Below are 17,074 nucleotides of genomic sequence, written 5' to 3' on the forward strand. Positions count from 1 at the left end.
CTTTGTAATCTCAAAAAACTCTAAGATTCATTATCACAGTATATACAAATATTCTAAGGCATGTCCAGCCAATCCACTATGTTCATTTGCCAAGACACAACCTTTAAAATTCTCTCCCCCTCAACCCCTTCCTTATAGGGAGTTAAACCCCTTATTTCTACCAAGCTTTTAAGACAACTGTCCAAAAATGAATTGGTTGACTAATACATGGTGTGAAAATGCAGGTTTTTGTTCAGCTCCTTATAATGGAAACTACCATATTCATGTGGTTTACTAGGCAAGGAGTTTGATAGTCAAAAAGAAATGACAATCCAATGCAGACAACTTAAAGACAGGGATATTATTTATTGAGAAAGCAATCAAGACAGAACACGTGGGTTAGATTTACAACAAAGTGCTTTTGCGCTCTCGTCGTCCAATTTCTTGAGAAACATCATTGTTACAGATTATGATCTATGCAAATCAATTCAAATTACAACTTCTTTAAATAGAAGAGTTTTCCATTGACCCAAAACCAGTTGAGATCAATGAATGATGCATGACATAATGAGTAGAATGCAGCACAGAGAGGTCAAAGTACAGAAACTAAAAAAATAAATATGGAATGTGAAAATTTGAACAATAAGTGAGCATCATTTAGAGTTTGTCACTAATGAAAGTAATCCACTTTGTTGGTCAATCTTGATCATATTTAACCCACGATGTTTCTTACATTTGTCTTTGTTCCCTGTTGCAGCAGCACCATGTTTTAATACTCTTCACCTTCCTCTTCTCCCTCGCCTTCCACTGAATCAACACCCACTTCCTCATAATCCTTCTCCAGAGCAGCCATATCCTCTCGGGCCTCTGAGAACTCTCCTTCCTCCATACCCTCACCAACATACCAATGAACAAAGGCACGCTTGGCATACATCAGATCAAATTTGTGGTCCAGGCGAGCCCAAGCTTCAGCAATAGCGGTGGTGTTGCTCAGCATACACACAGCTCGCTGCACCTTGGCCAAGTCACCTCCAGGTACCACAGTGGGAGGCTGGTAGTTGATCCCAACCTTGAAACCAGTTGGGCACCAATCCACAAATTGGATGGTACGTTTGGTTTTGATGGTGGCGATGGCTGCATTGACATCTTTTGGGACCACATCACCACGATAAAGAAGGCAGCAGGCCATGTACTTGCCATGGCGTGGGTCACATTTGACCATCTGATTAGCTGGCTCAAAGCAAGCATTGGTTATCTCAGATACAGAAAGCTGCTCATGGTAGGCTTTCTCAGCAGAGATAACAGGGGCATAGGTGGCCAATGGGAAGTGGATACGGGGATATGGCACTAAGTTGGTCTGGAACTCAGTCAGATCAACATTCAGGGCACCATCAAAACGGAGGGAGGCTGTGATGGAGGACACTATTTGGCCTATTAATCTGTTCAGGTTGGTGTAAGTTGGTCGGTCAATGTCAAGGTTTCTACGGCAGATGTCATAGATGGCTTCATTGTCAACCATGAAAGCACAATCTGAGTGCTCTAGGGTGGTATGGGTGGTTAGGATGGAATTGTAGGGCTCTACTACAGCTGTAGACACTTGTGGCGCTGGGTAGATGGAGAATTCAAGCTTGGACTTCTTGCCATAGTCGACAGACAGACGCTCCATCAGCAGGGACGTAAAACCGGAACCAGTGCCACCGCCAAAACTGTGGAAGACTAAGAAACCCTGGAGACCTGTGCATTGGTCAGCCTGTGGAACACAAGTGTACATTTAGACACAAGGCATCTAAAAATGACCAGCTGCAGAAACAATTTGCTCACATCTCCAGTTCTCTAGAAGGTAGTGTACTTACTAGTTTACGAACTCTGTCCAGGACCAGGTCAATGATCTCCTTGCCAATTGTGTAATGACCTCGGGCATAGTTATTGGCCGCATCTTCTTTCCCAGTAATGAGTTGCTCAGGGTGGAAGAGCTGGCGATAAGTACCAGTACGAACCTCATCTGAAAAGAGGAGCTTGTTCAGTAGCCATGTCAAGGGGGTGGGGGGAAGAGAAGGAAAAAGTGATGAAATAAACATGGGCACTTACCTATCACTGTTGGTTCCAGGTCCACAAACACAGCTCTGGGTACGTGCTTGCCTGCTCCTGTCTCACTGAAGAATGTGTTGAAGGAATCGTCACCGCCCCCAATGGTCTTATCACTGGGCATCTGACCATCAGGCTGGATGCCATGTTCCAAGCAGTACAGCTCCCAGCAGGCATTGCCAATCTGGACACCAGCCTGGCCCACGTGGATACTGATGCACTCACGCTGTGAAGGAATAAACAGTCACAATCAACTACTTGAATTATCTCTCCACATCTATGCCAGTTCATGACTCTATGTTGATAAACGCAAGTGTTTGGACAATCACTGCACATTGCTTCTGCCAACAAGACTGCAGATTGTGGTTTTCACCTTTGATCAGTCAGGCATTAGTCAAGGGTACAAAAAGTGGACAAGGATTCACTGACTGAAAAGGGTCACAAGACCAGTCACTGCCAATATTGGAGGTCACATTTCTCAATGATTAAAAAGTGGACTGGGATAATGCTTTGACACTTCCCCAGAACGCATGAATGAAGTGTCAAAAAGGGTTCATGGTCTTGTGGTTAAAAACAGGATTCAATTTGCTAACTCAGGTATCATTACTTCACCCTTAATTTTGTTCAAATGAAGTGCAATTAAATATCAGCATTCTAAAGTGCATTCTTGTACCAGTTTGCGCTCACTAAGTTGGCATTTTAAAAATCACAGTCGAATTCTCAAATGACATCCTCATCTGTACCTAAACGTTCTTTTGTTTAAGACTGCAAACCTGCTGACACTTCAAAATACTTCAAAGAAAAGGTGGCGTCTGTAAAGGTATAGTTAATATCTGGGGATAGGTTTGCTCCAATTCTAGAGATGTTTTATTGGGGAAAAAAAACTAATCTTGAAAAACCATATCCGCTGGGCTGAGAGCAGCTCAGCCATTGCTATTCTTCAGGTTCAATATTCATGAGCTGCTTGCTGGAACTCGTTGGTTCTCATGTTGAACCTGGGTGGGGCTACACTGCAGTGCGGAATGCCTCCACCTACCGCTCACTCATCCCATTGTTTTAAGCAGAGATCAAGTCGTGATTTTTTCCCTCCTCCCATGATAGCACCCTAGCGGAAAGAAGGGATTCTTTCTCGGTTACCAATCCCAACGTCAAATTCAAACTCTACACTTGGTATCTTTCGAATGTTGCAGGTTTTTCGGGTGACCTGGTTTGACGTTGGCATTCTGCACGATCTTCCTGATGCAATGCCGTTCGTCTGCAGACCTGCAGTGGTATCATCTAGGAACGGGCTGGATCTTATTCTAACAGTTGCGGTAGACAAAAGCACAGGAGGAAATGAAGTCACCCAAAGTGTTAGTTTCCCCGACAAAGCCAAGCATTTAAGGCGAAAACTGACATTCAGCTCACATCCTGTACTTCCAGCCACTCCCTATTGTATTAAAAATCAAGTGTTTTTAGACACATCTAGCGTAAATCCTTATTGATCGCCTTGTCATTTAAAAAAATGGTCCACTCCCCTAATAGAGTGTATCTTCGGAATTTATAATGACGTTGTTCTCTTAACAGAACATTTGTTTTGTTTGTGAATATTACAAACATATTCTACCCTTTATCCATTATTTTTTCAAGGCTTGTTGCCTTTTTAAATAAATTCAGACATGGCACAAAACGTTGACAACACAACCCACCTCACACCATTGTCTCCTCCCACCATCCGATGACTTCATCAAAGTACCCCTTAATGTTTATCTTTAACACACCAATGTGTCCAGTGCATTACATCTAATCTTTCCTAAGGAACAAAATCATTACCGCACAGTCAGACTGGGTCGTGTAGGTTCTGTGCAGGAGAAAACAAAACTTTTTGCATTAAACAGCATCTTACCATGATGCCTGGTCCTTGGTCGAAGACAATGAAAATGGAATAAAGAGAAGGCTTAAGAAACTTCTTCCTACAGCGCGACTTTTACGGGTCGTCGTAAGAAAGAACCTACAATACAGACGGGAGAGACATGTTCTTATACTCAGGCCAGACTCCGGAACCTGGGCAGCGGTCCCGCTCTCATTGGAGGACGCGAGTTTGAGTGATGGGGAACCGCCAGAATGTTTCCTCGCTGATAGGCGGACACGTCCTCCGTTATGTATTTCGCCAGTCTTGATTGGAGGAACCCACCAGAATAAGTTAATCGCCTTGACCACTTGTGGTTTGTGACAAAGGCTGAGATTTGATCAAATGTAAAATTGTGAAAGCGAAAATAATTTATAAATTATAATGCATTTTAGGAACAATTTCAATCGCTATTATACTAAAACGTCAAATATTTTGCTCCTGTTAACGTAAATATTAGTGCTGTTTCTTTGTTTAGTCGAAATCAGAAAGAAATCTACACATTAGATTGAGGACACCATACATACATTTTCTTTAAAATGAGTTAGGCTTGCCCTTTTTAATGTAAATCGCATACACAAATCTGGAAAAGCTCAGCAGGTCAACAATGTCCTTTATATAGTAAAGATACACAACCAATGTATCAGGCTTGAGCCCTTCATCAAAGCCCTTTTTCATAAGTCACTAAATTTTTTTTGATGCAATAAATCACACGGTGTGAGATTAATGGCTGAACGGCAGCATTGGTTGATTAGAATCTGAATGTAATGAGCGGTGTGTTATTTACAGGCAATCGCAACATCAGCGATGCAGGCTACAAGGGCTCTTTGTTTCAGTTGGGACGACGCGAGGTTTGGATTCCTCGCCATGGAGCAGGAACGTTCCGCACATTGCAATCCATTCCTGGGTGGACCCCGCGTTCCCTCATGCCGTCTCCCTGCCGCTGCCATGTCAACCTCGAAACAATATCACCATTTGCGGGAGAAATAAAAGGTGGCCTTTTGTTTTTAGTCGGTTTTATTCCACGACACAGAATCTTTCAGGGATATTTAGAACATTTCGTTTTTGTCCCCGTGTTGCAAGGTTAAAGAAGGCACCTCTTTCTGACTTTGTCAGGCTTTTGACAACAAAAGGCTTTTCCCTAAAATCCTGCGTCTCCACTTCTTCACCCGTTTCTTTAGGTGATCTTGACTATACCAAGGTAGAAATCAGCACAGAAATAATACTGAATGTTTTGTATATGAACATGAACTTAGTCTCTCTGTGCTATATTTTAAAAAGACAAAGCTAACTGCAGCTTGAACCAACAATCAGGTGTAAGAGGAAAATGTTTCCAAACGATTGTGTAGAGATTACAAAGAATCGAAAGGTTCTGACGAGGCCAGATAGTGAATGGCAGCCGGGACTGCGTCTGTCTCGAATAAAATCTAACTTGCGTTACCTATTTTATACAGAGTAATTTAACCATTTGATGATTTGGAAGGTTACTCTTTGCTCCTATGAAACTTGATCAATTTCAAAAGGATGGGCAGCTCCTGATACCACGTGAACAGTACTGCAGTGGTATTACTCCATGTGATTCATACTGCAGTGATTTCCACCATCGTTTTTGTCTCCCCCCAACGCCCCACCCCGGTCTTGGGCAGGAACTTGTGCGAAAAAAAGCAGCGGCTGTGGTCATTTGGTACAACATGACATGAATGACCAGTCTCCGGAGAGCAGCTACGACAGTGAACATGAAAATTTCCGCTGTAAAATGTACAATTTGGGGAGGTTGTTTTTAGCAGTTCCTAAAACGGGGATTCCTTCTTGAATTCCTATAATTTTTTATCCATCCGCATATGTATTTATAAGCGGAATGCAAAATATTAAAATACAGTGGCTGTGTTGGATTAATACAGCATTAGACAGATTTTAAAATTTCCTCTAGGTTGCATAAATGTAGTATCCGCACCAGCGTGACAATAAAGCCAAAATAGTGATTGTCTACGCATGACTTTATTTGTTTCTCTGAGCTGCACAAACTAGGCCATGCAATTGTAGAGTTGCATTGTCTCCCTGCCATTTGCGATGAAATAACATAGTCACCGTAGACTGGAGCGAATTAATTTGGCTTCTGTTTATCTCTTTTCCCAGAGAGACATGCATGGCCACAACACTGTTCACAAAAAGGGCCATTCTACCTTCGTCAGGGAGGGAGTGGGGCAACTCTGCAGCATGGCTTGATCTCAATTGCCTACCCTTGTAAGAGTTGTTGCATTGTAATATATGGAGATTTATGAAACATGCAGTCCAGAAACAGTCCATCTTGGTCTTCATGCTTTCTACTAGAGCTTCTACCCTCAGTGGCATCACGAGGGTTGGTGTCACCCAGAAAATTTGACAAAAGCAGTGACTATTGTGAGAGATGAGTAAAACTGATATAAAAATATGAAGATGAGGAAACTAGTATCGATATATGGGTAAATGAATAAATCCAGTATGAACAGGATAAGAATAGATATTAGAATGTTAGTCTGAATAAGATAAGGGTCTTCTAGCCTTTTAGACAGAATCAGCAAGTTCACCAGAATGAATAAGATAAGGATAGATAATAGATAATAGAATGTAGGAAGTAAAGTTAGTCTGAATAAGATAAGGGTCTTCTAGCCTTAGACAGAATTAGCAAGTTCTGCATGTAAGAAGTTAGTCAGCCCTGAGAGTCAGGAAGGTGTGAATGAGGACAAGGTCACCGACAGGATACCCCCTGGTCCTCCAAGTTCACAGAAACAGCACGTAGGCAGACAGGATTGATTGCCTAATGCCAAACTCATCCAGGAGGCAGAAGAATGTAAGGGGGAGGGTATTCCTATACTGAAATCAACTGTATAAAAGTTGGGTGAGCCCCAGTGTATGTGTGTATTCCCAGGGTAAGGGGAAGCACCCAACTTCGCATTGTTGTATAATAAATGTTCTTTGTTCTCAATTTTTGTCTCGAGCAATTTCTGTGAAGGTACTTCTGTTTCTAACACTATAAAATTACCAGCAGCAACGAAAACAACAGCGCTTGCTGGTGCAGATGAAATGATGATTTGAAGCGTCATTGTCTTTGGCTTGGCTTCGCGGACGAAGATTTATGGAGGGGGTAAAAAGTCCACGTCAGCTGCAGGCTCGTTTGTGGCTGACCAGTCCGATGCGGGACAGGCAGACACGATTGCAGCGGTTGCAAGGGAAAATTGGTTGGTTGGGGTTGGGTGTTGGGTTTTTCCTCCTTTGCCTTTTGTCAGTGAGGTGGGCTCTGCGGTCTTCTTCAAAGGAGGCTGCTGCCCGCCAAACTGTGAGGCGCCAAGATGCACGGTTTGAGGCGTTATCAGCCCACTGGCGGTGGTCAATGTGGCAGGCACCAAGAGATTTCTTTAGGCAGTCCTTGTACCTTTTCTTTGGTGCACCTCTGTCACGGTGGCCAGTGGAGAGCTCGCCATATAATACGATCTTGGGAAGGCGATGGTCCTCCATTCTGGAGACGTGACCCATCCAGCGCAGCTGGATCTTCAGCAGCGTGGACTCGATGCTGTCGACCTCTGCCATCTCGAGTACCTCGGCGTTAGGGGTGTGAGCGCTCCAATGGATGTTGAGGATGGAGCGGAGACAACGCTGGTGGAAGCGTTCTAGGAGCCGTAGGTGGTGCCGGTAGAGGACCCATGATTCGGAGCCGAACAGGAGTGTGGGTATGACAACGGCTCTGTATACGCTTATCTTTGTGAGGTTTTTCAGTTGGTTGTTTTTCCAGACTCTTTTGTGTAGTCTTCCAAAGGCGCTATTTGCCTTGGCGAGTCTGTTGTCTATCTCATTGTCGATCCTTGCATCTGATGAAATGGTGCAGCCGAGATAGGTAAACTGGTTGACCGTTTTGAGTTTTGTGTGCCCGATGGAGATGTGGGGGGGCTGGTAGTCATGGTGGGGAGCTGGCTGATGGAGGACCTCAGTTTTCTTCAGGCTGACTTCCAGGCCAAACATTTTGGCAGTTTCCGCAAAGCAGGACGTCAAGCGCTGAAGAGCTGGCTCTGAATGGGCAACTAAAGCGGCATCGTCTGCAAAGAGTAGTTCACGGACAAGTTTCTCTTGTGTCTTGGTGTGAGCTTGCAGGCGCCTCAGATTGAAGAGACTGCCATCCGTGCGGTACCGGATGTAAACAGCGTCTTCATTGTTGGGGTCTTTCATGGCTTGGTTCAGCATCATGCTGAAGAAGATTGAAAAGAGGGTTGGTGCGAGAACACAGCCTTGCTTCACGCCATTGTTAATGGAGAAGGGTAATAAAATGACAGCTCTGACTGGAGCGCATTAGAAGGTTCAAAAAGTAAATGAACGTTGAGTTTAGCCTTGTAGGTATATTAATACATGTAAGCTGGGCTTACAAAAAAATGTTTGTTGTTATAATGAACTACAGGGATTTTTTATTAAAAGAATCAATTTCTGCTGAAACACTGCACAAAAGGTTTATCGACAGTCATTTTGGTGTCACTCCTTCTGATGATGTCACCTGGTGCGGTCTGCACACCCCTAGTGACGCCAGTGTCTACCCTTCCATTCTCCTCTAACTCTACCAGTATGAAACAATATTCACCCTTTCCACAAAAGAAGATTTAGCTCCCTTTAATTCCAAAGTGCTATTCATCTCAGCTACCCATGGAAACAACTTCCATAATCCTGATGGTCTTTCAGGTAAAGAAGTTTCTTCTGGATTCCCCATATGATTACTTCAAGTGAAAAGAAACCCAGTGAGTCTCCCTTTCTCGATTAGCAAAATCTCATTATTCTAGTGCAGTGGATCTCAACCTTTCTTTCCCAACTTACATACCTCCTTAAGTAATCCCTTACTAACCACAGAGCACCTATGGCATAGGATATATCTGTAAGGGATTACTTAAGGTGGTATGTGAGTGGGGAAAAAAGTTGAAATCATTCAAGTGCAATCATTCTCATGTATGAGTGGGAATTCAAAGCCATCATACACAGTTATTCCATCCTTATCCTCCAGTGAGATGAATAAATTGACTAAAATAGATCCATTTCAGGCTACTGTGATTGCTACTGTGGATTTATTGGCAGAATTTTCGAGAAAACCTGCACACTCTGTTGTACTGTGATAATGTTTGAGTAAAGGAACTGTAACATTAATGGACATAATGGATTTTAAATGGTGCAGATAATAAAAAGGTACATTAAACTTCAACATCATAAATGTATCCACTTTCCACCTGGTCCCATACTCACTTTTCTATCAATATCCCCCCCCCCCCACCCTAAGTGATCCTTTCCTCCACCCATCTCTCCACCTCTCCCAGTCATTTGTCTAGTACCCTATCATCTCTTGGCCCCTCCCTTGCACCTTCCCCATCCCACTTTTATGCTTGATATCTCCCCATCCCATCATCTTCAAAATGTCCTGACCCAAAACAATTGACTATTTCTCTCCACGGATGCTGCCTGGCGATTGAGACCTTCTGCTTGCTGAAGATTCCTGCATCAACAATTTCCACAAATGTATATCTGGCCATCTTAAACCCTACTGCTTTTATGTCAACTTGCATGGTTCATTTACACATCATTCCAGTCCTTCCTCCTCTGGCTCATTCAAGAGGGAAACCATTGGCAATTATAGATGGCATCAGAATCAGCTCAGATGATATTCACATTTGATATTCATGTACAGGAGTCACTGAAGAAGAAATTAACCCATGACTGATTTCACTTGAAGGGACTGTAGTGGCTTTCTGCTGCCCTGATGACTCAGAATGAGCTTTCAGGTCTCTACTTTCTGGGTATCTCCTGGCATATTGATGCAGCCATATTCTTAACTGTCAGCCATGCCAATAACATTCTTGCCTGAATCAGAGGATCGTCCCACTCCAGAACATGACAATATAGGTTGCACTGTCAGAGGCACTCTCTTTCGGATGAAATGTTAAATTCAGACTTAACTTGTTGGGAGTTTCCAGTACACAAACTGGCTGCCATGTTTTCTGCATTACACTGCAGTGGTTGGTTATAGAGAACATAAGGCCAAGCAGAAAGGCACTATAGAAATTCAAGGCTTTCTTTCTTTTTAATCCTAAGGGTTTTGCTGATCAATGGTTACTGACTCTGAATTTATGAACAAAGGTTCGTTGGAAATGTGAATCATGAACGTCTGAATTATGTCTGTAGTTTTTGATATAGAATAGATCGACCACTTATCTTTTTTAATATTAGTTTAACAATCAAATAAAGGCAAATATTTACGTTATTTTTAAACTGTGCTTTTGTTCAATGATTATTCCAGAACGCATCAGGCAAGCTAAATGCCGGTAATCCCTCATGCACCTCATCTCTCGTAGATTGCATCAGGCAAAGCTAATTAGGATGGACTGCTGATTCTTCAATCCTGTTGCTAGGAGATGAATGGCTCTGTTGGCATGGAGACTGTCTTTCACCCTATCAGGTTAGAAGCTTTCTTTTATCACACATTGGAGCCTGTGATTGCTATCACATCCATACAATTAACTGTATTTGCAATTTGGTTTCCAGTGAGTATTGCAACTTCCAGTATTCAGTATCCTTGTATAACTATGCAGGTCTTCTTCCTTCGACTGAAATTTTAAAATGGAGAACTCAGACTCTGGTTAGCTCCTAGCATCTCTTACAAAGACTCCAGTTGTTTCAAAGCACTTGGCAGTGAATGAAGTGTACTCATGCAGGAAACAGAGCAAACGTATTGTTACACAGCAAGTTCTCCCAAAACATCAATGCGATACTAACAAAGTGATGCAGCTGTCTGTGTAACAAATATTGACGACAGCACTGAGGATAACTTCCCTGGTCTTCTTCAAAATAGTAAAAACACACAAAAATGCTGGAGGAACTCAGCTGGACTTGCAGCGTCCATATATTACCGACATTTCAGGCCTGAGCCCTTCCTCAAGAAATAAGCAAGGAATAGGCAGAATGGGCAAAAAATAGGAAATCTCAGAACACAGACAGTGGGGAGGAGTCCAGACCAACACAAGGTGTTAACTGGATAGGATCAGGGGAGAGGTGAGAATTGACTTTGGCTCTGTGAAAGGAGACAGGGAAAAGGGGGAGAGAGAGCTGGGGAAAGGTGACGGTGGGGGGGTGGGGGGGGGGGGGAGAAATTGGGGGAAGGGTGTTTAACGAAAGCCAAATAAGTTAATGTTAAACCATCTGGTTGGAGGGTGCCCTGACAGAAGATGAATTATTGTTCCATCAATTTGCAGGTGGTCTCAGTCTGGGATCTTCCAGGGACCACCCATTTCAATTCCCCATCCCATTCCCTTGCTGACATGTCTGCCCATGGTCTCACGCACTCCCAGGCTGAGGCCACCCACAAAATGAATGAACAATACCTCATCATCCGTCTGGGCACCCTCCAACCGGATGGCATTAACATTGACTTCTCTTGGTTTCTGTTAAACCTCCCCCCTCCCCTTCTCCCCTGTCACATTCCCCCAGCTCTGTCTCTCTCCCTTTTCCCTGTCTCCTTTCACAGAGCCAAATCAATTCTCACTTCTCCCCTTATCATATCCAATTATCACCTTTGTTGCTCTAGACTCCTCCCCCAGCCAACACTATCACTATTCTGAGATTTCCTGTTTTTTGCTTATTATTTGCTTATTCCTTGAAGAAGGGCTCAGGCCCGAAACATCGGTGATATATCTTTGTCTCCAATAGATGCTGAATAGACTGCCTGGGTTCCTCCTGCATTTCAGTGTCTTTTTACCTCAATCACAGCGTCTGCAGACTTTCATGTTTCACTTCTTCGAAATAATGCCTTGCCATTATTTGCACCTACCTGTCAGAGCAGGACCAGTCCCCTTATTTAAACTCTGACAATGCACCACTCCCTCATTACTGCACTGGTGAGTCAGCCAAGCTTTTGTGCTCAAAGCCTGAGATTGGGAATTGAATCTGATTCTGTGGCAAAAGTGGTGTGTTTTGGTCAGTTGTGCTGCAGTTTACATTTACTACTTTGTACTATGGGAAGAAATAATATTCTCATGGAGGAGTTTCTTCCTTTTTCTCATTGCCTCTGAAACCTTTCTGGCTAAGAATCTTTCTTCAGATAGACTCTTCAGCTTAAAGGTGATCTCTGAAAAGTCAAGCTGCTTTTATTGAGCCCTTCCCTAAATTAATGCTTTAGGGTAAATTGCAACTGCTGCAATATTAAGCCTCAGGCACTGTATTTTTAGCCTCTCCATCAGTCAAAAAGCTGCCCACCTCATGAATTGATTCTCCCTCTGTCTCTCTCACACACACACCCACAAAAGTACATACATACAAGCACAGACACACACAGTTACACAGACAGACAGACACACACACACAGACGTGGACTCGCGCACATACACACACACACACACACACACACACACACACAGACGTGGACTCGCGCACATACACACACACACACACACACACAGCCATGCATACATAGTCACACACACAAATACACACATACAAGCATAGACACACACACAGACACACTCGCACACAGACATACACACACAGATACACAAACTCAAATACTGGCACTTACACAGACAAAACACATGCATGCACATAAACGGACTCACAGACACATACACAGAGCCATGCATACATAATCACATACACACATACAAACACAGACAGACAGACACACACACACACACACACACACACACACACACACACACACACACACACACACACACACACACACACACACACACACAGATTGTGGATGCGTGCACATACACACAAACACACAAACTCAAACACACACTTGCACATTGACACTGACATATACACAGACAAACACACACACACACACACACACTGCCATGCATGCATAGTCACACAGACACATACATACATACAAACGCAGATATACACACACACACACAGCCATGCATAAGTCACACACACACAAATGCACACATACAAGCACAGACACACAGATAGATAGACACACAGACACAGACGTAGACGCTTGCACATACACACACACTCACACACAGAGCCATGCATACATAGTCACACACACAAATACACACATACAAGCACACACATACACATACACACAGATATACACACACAGATGTAGACACATGCACATACACACACACAGCCATGTATACATAGTCACACACACACACACACACACACAAATACACACAGATGCAGACATGCAGGCGGGCACATGGACACACACACACACTCAAACACACATCATCAATGCTTACATAGTCACACACGCACATACACACATACAAACACAGATACTTACACACACTCAGCCATGCATACATAGTCACACACACACACACACAAATACACACAGATGCAGACATGCAGGCGGGCACATGGACACACACACACACTCAAACACACATCATCAATGCTTACATAGTATCACACACACACAGATACACACATACACAGATACAGGCACACAAACTCAAACACACACACACACACACGCACATATAAACAGGCACACACAGACATACAGACTCACAGATGCACACAAACACATCATCAATGCTTACATAGTCACACACACACACACAGATACAGGCATACAAACTCAAACACACACACGCACACTGACACACATAAATAGGCACACACAGACATACATATGCATAAACAGACTCACATGCACACACACACGCGCACGCACACACACACTCACACACAGCTATGCATACATAGTTATACACACATACAAGTACAGACACACACAGAGATAGACAGACACACACACACACGCGTGCACACACACACGCGCGCGCGTGCACACACACACACACACAGATGTGGACTCACGCATATACACACTCACACAGTCATGCATACATAGTCACACACACAAATACACACATATAAGCACAGACAGACACACACACATACACACACAGATACACAAACTCAAACACACACACACTGATACTGACACATGCACAGACAAACACACACACACACACATAAACAGACTCACAGACACACACACACAGCCATGCAGACATAGTCACACACGCACATACACATACAAACACAGAAGTGCAGAGAGAAAGATTGCAGAGAACACAGCAACAATGTAGGAAAAAGTCAATATCAAGGAAGGTAATAAATACATCACAGTTTTAGAAAAGTGTGTTTCCATGATGTTTCCTAGTCTGCAAACACAATCTTGTTGCTTTAAAAAGTTAAATCTTTTTGAATATAATTAAGAACATAATTCCATGGAAAATTCATCCAATTTTTGCAGCATGGGGTAGTACTTTACATTATCCTGGTGCTGTCTATAAGGCGTTTGTACATTGTCTCCGTGTCTGTGTGGATTTTCCCCGGGTGCTCCAGTTTTCTCCCACTCTCCAAAACGTACCGTGGGTTGGTTAATTAGGTGTAATCGGGTGGCACAGATTCATGGGCCGAAAAGCTGTATGTCTAAATTTAAATTTAAAACTTTAAAATAACCACTGTTAGTATCTTTGACAATGGTTAAGGCAGCAACTTAACTTTCAAATAATATCTGCTGAACAGGTACTGTATAAAAAAGGGCTGTTTTCCAGTCACGTTAGTGACAATGTCAATCCTTTCTTCATTAAATTTCTTCCACAGTTGGACATCTGGGGAATTAGACAATAATAGGGGAATTAAAGATTCCATTGGGTACACCTATGACTGTGTGGCTCGATATGACAACACCATCCACAAATTCACTGACGATACAGTGGTAGTGGCTTGTATAAAGGAAGGAGATGAGTTAGTATGCAGGAGGGATACAGAAAACTTGGCTCAATGGTACACCAACAACAACCTTGCACTCGCTGTCTCCAAAACCAAGGAGCTCATTGGTGACTTCAGGAAGGGAAAACCAGAGGCATACAATCCAGTGATCATTGGGGGATCAGAGGTGGAGAGAGAGAGCAAATTGAAGTTCTTGGGAGTCACTGTCTTGGAGCATCTTTCCTGGACCCAACACACTAATGGCATTGTGAAGAAAGCACATCAAAGCCTCGACTTCCTCAGGAGTTTGCGGAGGTTTGATATGACATCGGGAACCCTGGCAAATTTCTTCAGAGGTGTGGTGGAAAGTGAAAACACACAATGCTGGAGAAACTCAGCAGGTGAAACAGTGTCCTTCATTTAGCAAAGATAAAAATACATAACTGACATTTTGGGCTTGAAACATTGGTTATGTATCTTTATTTTTGCTATATAAAGGACACTATTTGACTTGCTGAGTTTTTCCAGCATTGTGTGTTTTTACTTCATCCACAGTGTCTACAGATTTTAGTGTTTTACTGTGGTGGAAAGAGTGCTGACCAGCTGCATCACGGTCTGGTATGGGGTCACCAATACACCTGAGTGTAAAACCCTGCAACAAAGCCCAGGACATCTACAGGGAACGCTGCCATTGGAGAGCAGCAGCAATCATCAAGGATCCACACCACCCAGCACACGATCTGTTCTCGCTGCTGCCATCAGGAAAGAGGTGTAGGTGCCACCAGGTTCAGGAACAGCTGCTCCCCCTCCACCATCAGACTCCTCGACGACAAACTCAATCAGGGACTCATTTAAGGACTCTGACTTTTGCACTTTATGGATTTTTTTCTTCTCTGCATTGCACAGTCAGTTTGTTTACAGTTCTTTATTTGTTGACATGTGTACATTGTGTACAGTTATTTTTTTGCACTACCAATTAATGGTAATTCTGCCTGGCCTGCAGGAAAAAGAATCTCAGGGTTGTATGTGACGTCAGGTATGTACTCGGGGAATAAATCTGAACTTTTTAAGGGTTATGAGGAATAGCCAGGTAAGTGGAGCTGAGTCCGCAACCAGATTATCTGTTGAAATGCCACTGTTTTTTCTTGAACTAATTGTAACTGTGAATATTTATTATTAATTTAGCTTTTGTATTTCTTATCTCTTTTTGTAGTGGGGTAAGTTAATGTATACTATTGGAGTTTTTTAACAAAATTACTTGTTTGGCTGCAGCAAGTAAGAATTTCAGTGCATCGAGCAAAAGAAGAGCGAGGCAATGCCCTTTGGTAACTGGCTTGATTGGTCCAATATCCCCTTCACAGTCTCAATGGACTACCTGAAAGTACTGGGGATCTGGTTTGGAGGGGCTGAGGCGTGCACTAAGAAATGAACAGAGTTGATCGCTAAGGTCCACCAAAAATTGGGTCTGTGGGCGTGGTGCTCCCTCTCGATAACAGGAAAAAAACTTGGTCATCAGGTATGAGGTGCTCTCGCTGCTGCTGAACTTAGCTTAAGTGTGGCCTATTCCCCACACCTACGCCCGGACAGTCATCAGGGCAGTATTCCAATTCATTTGGGGCTCCTATATGGACAGGGTCAGAAGGAGCACCATGTACAAGTCACTGGAAAACATGGGCAAGGGTGTACCCAACGTCGGGCTCATCCTGATGACCACCTTCATGTGTGGCTGTATCAGGCTGTGTGTAGAACCAAAGTACGAGGGCACCAAGTATCGTTACATCCTGAGGTTCTACCTGTCCCAGGTGTTGCGAAGGATTGGCCTGGACCCACTGCCACGTAACGTCCCAGTTAGCTGGACGGTGCCACACTGCAGGACCACGTGGAAAAGTTCTTCCAAGACAACACCTTCGACCTTAAGGACATTAGGTAGTGGTCAGCATGAAATATCCTGCAGAAACTGAGAGAGGAGGACTCGATGGATCTGATGGGATGGTTCCCGGAACAGACTGTCCAGGTCATCTGGTGGAATGCCTCATTCCAGGGCTCACTAACAAGCACCAGGACTTGTCCTGGCTGGCAGTGAGAGGGGTCCCCTCCAGTGAGATCCTTCCTGTACGATCGGAACATCACCCTCAACGCACACTGTCCTAGGGATGGCTGCAGTGGAGTGGAGACCATTGCCCACCTCTTTGCCGAATGCATATTTGCAAGGAGGGTGTGGTGTGCTGTTAGCCAGAATCAGACACACACAAGGTAAAGACTGTACAACAGGCTTTAATCCACAAAGACTTCCACAGAGCCAGGCTGGCTGTAGCTGCAGTAACTCTGAGTGAGGCTTTGGGAGGCCGGCGCAGGCTTATATCCCAGAGGGTG

The 17,074-nt window shown here is 43.7% G+C and overlaps 1 protein-coding gene and 2 long non-coding RNA genes across 4 annotated transcripts in view; 2 read left to right on the forward strand and 1 right to left on the reverse strand.

Annotated features, from left to right (window-relative positions):
* Positions 1–325: 325 nt before the first annotated feature.
* Positions 326–3,806, reverse strand: LOC138747391 (tubulin alpha-1A chain-like). The gene is made up of 4 exons (XM_069906550.1): positions 3,753–3,806; positions 2,068–2,290; positions 1,833–1,981; positions 326–1,729 (listed from the first exon to the last, which is right to left on the reverse strand). The coding sequence occupies exons 1-4, from the start codon at positions 3,789–3,791 to the stop codon at positions 749–751; spliced, it is 1,392 nt and encodes a 463-aa protein (XP_069762651.1). The 5' UTR covers positions 3,792–3,806; the 3' UTR covers positions 326–748.
* On the forward strand, positions 3,779–4,955 carry LOC138747394 (uncharacterized). Of its 2 annotated transcripts, none has more exons than XR_011347471.1 (2): positions 3,779–4,268; positions 4,742–4,955. It is a non-coding gene; the product is annotated as an uncharacterized lncRNA (long non-coding RNA). The 2 variants fall into 2 exon arrangements; XR_011347472.1 differs by having other exon boundaries at positions 3,779–4,245.
* A 5,312-nt stretch (positions 4,956–10,267) lies between these two features.
* The window catches only part of LOC138747395 (uncharacterized), a 58,276-nt gene continuing 51,469 nt past the window's right edge, over positions 10,268–17,074 (forward strand). Inside the window, exon 1 of the long non-coding RNA XR_011347473.1 lies at positions 10,268–10,412. This is a non-coding gene — a long non-coding RNA (uncharacterized lncRNA). The remainder of the gene's footprint in view (positions 10,413–17,074) is intronic.

This window comes from Narcine bancroftii, chromosome 12, assembly GCF_036971445.1.
Source record: "Narcine bancroftii isolate sNarBan1 chromosome 12, sNarBan1.hap1, whole genome shotgun sequence".
Lineage (NCBI taxonomy): Eukaryota > Metazoa > Chordata > Chondrichthyes > Torpediniformes > Narcinidae > Narcine > Narcine bancroftii.

Coding starts and splice junctions, on each gene's coding strand:
- LOC138747391 (XM_069906550.1), bottom strand. CDS start 3,791: ATGAAGTCATCGGATGGTGGGAGGAGACAATGGTGTGAG. Junction 2,291..3,752: donor GGAGGAGACAATGGTGTGAG/GTGGGTTGTGTT, acceptor ATTCCTTCACAG/CGTGAGTGCATCAGTATCCA. Junction 1,982..2,067: donor CCTGGAACCAACAGTGATAG/GTAAGTGCCCAT, acceptor TCCTCTTTTCAG/ATGAGGTTCGTACTGGTACT.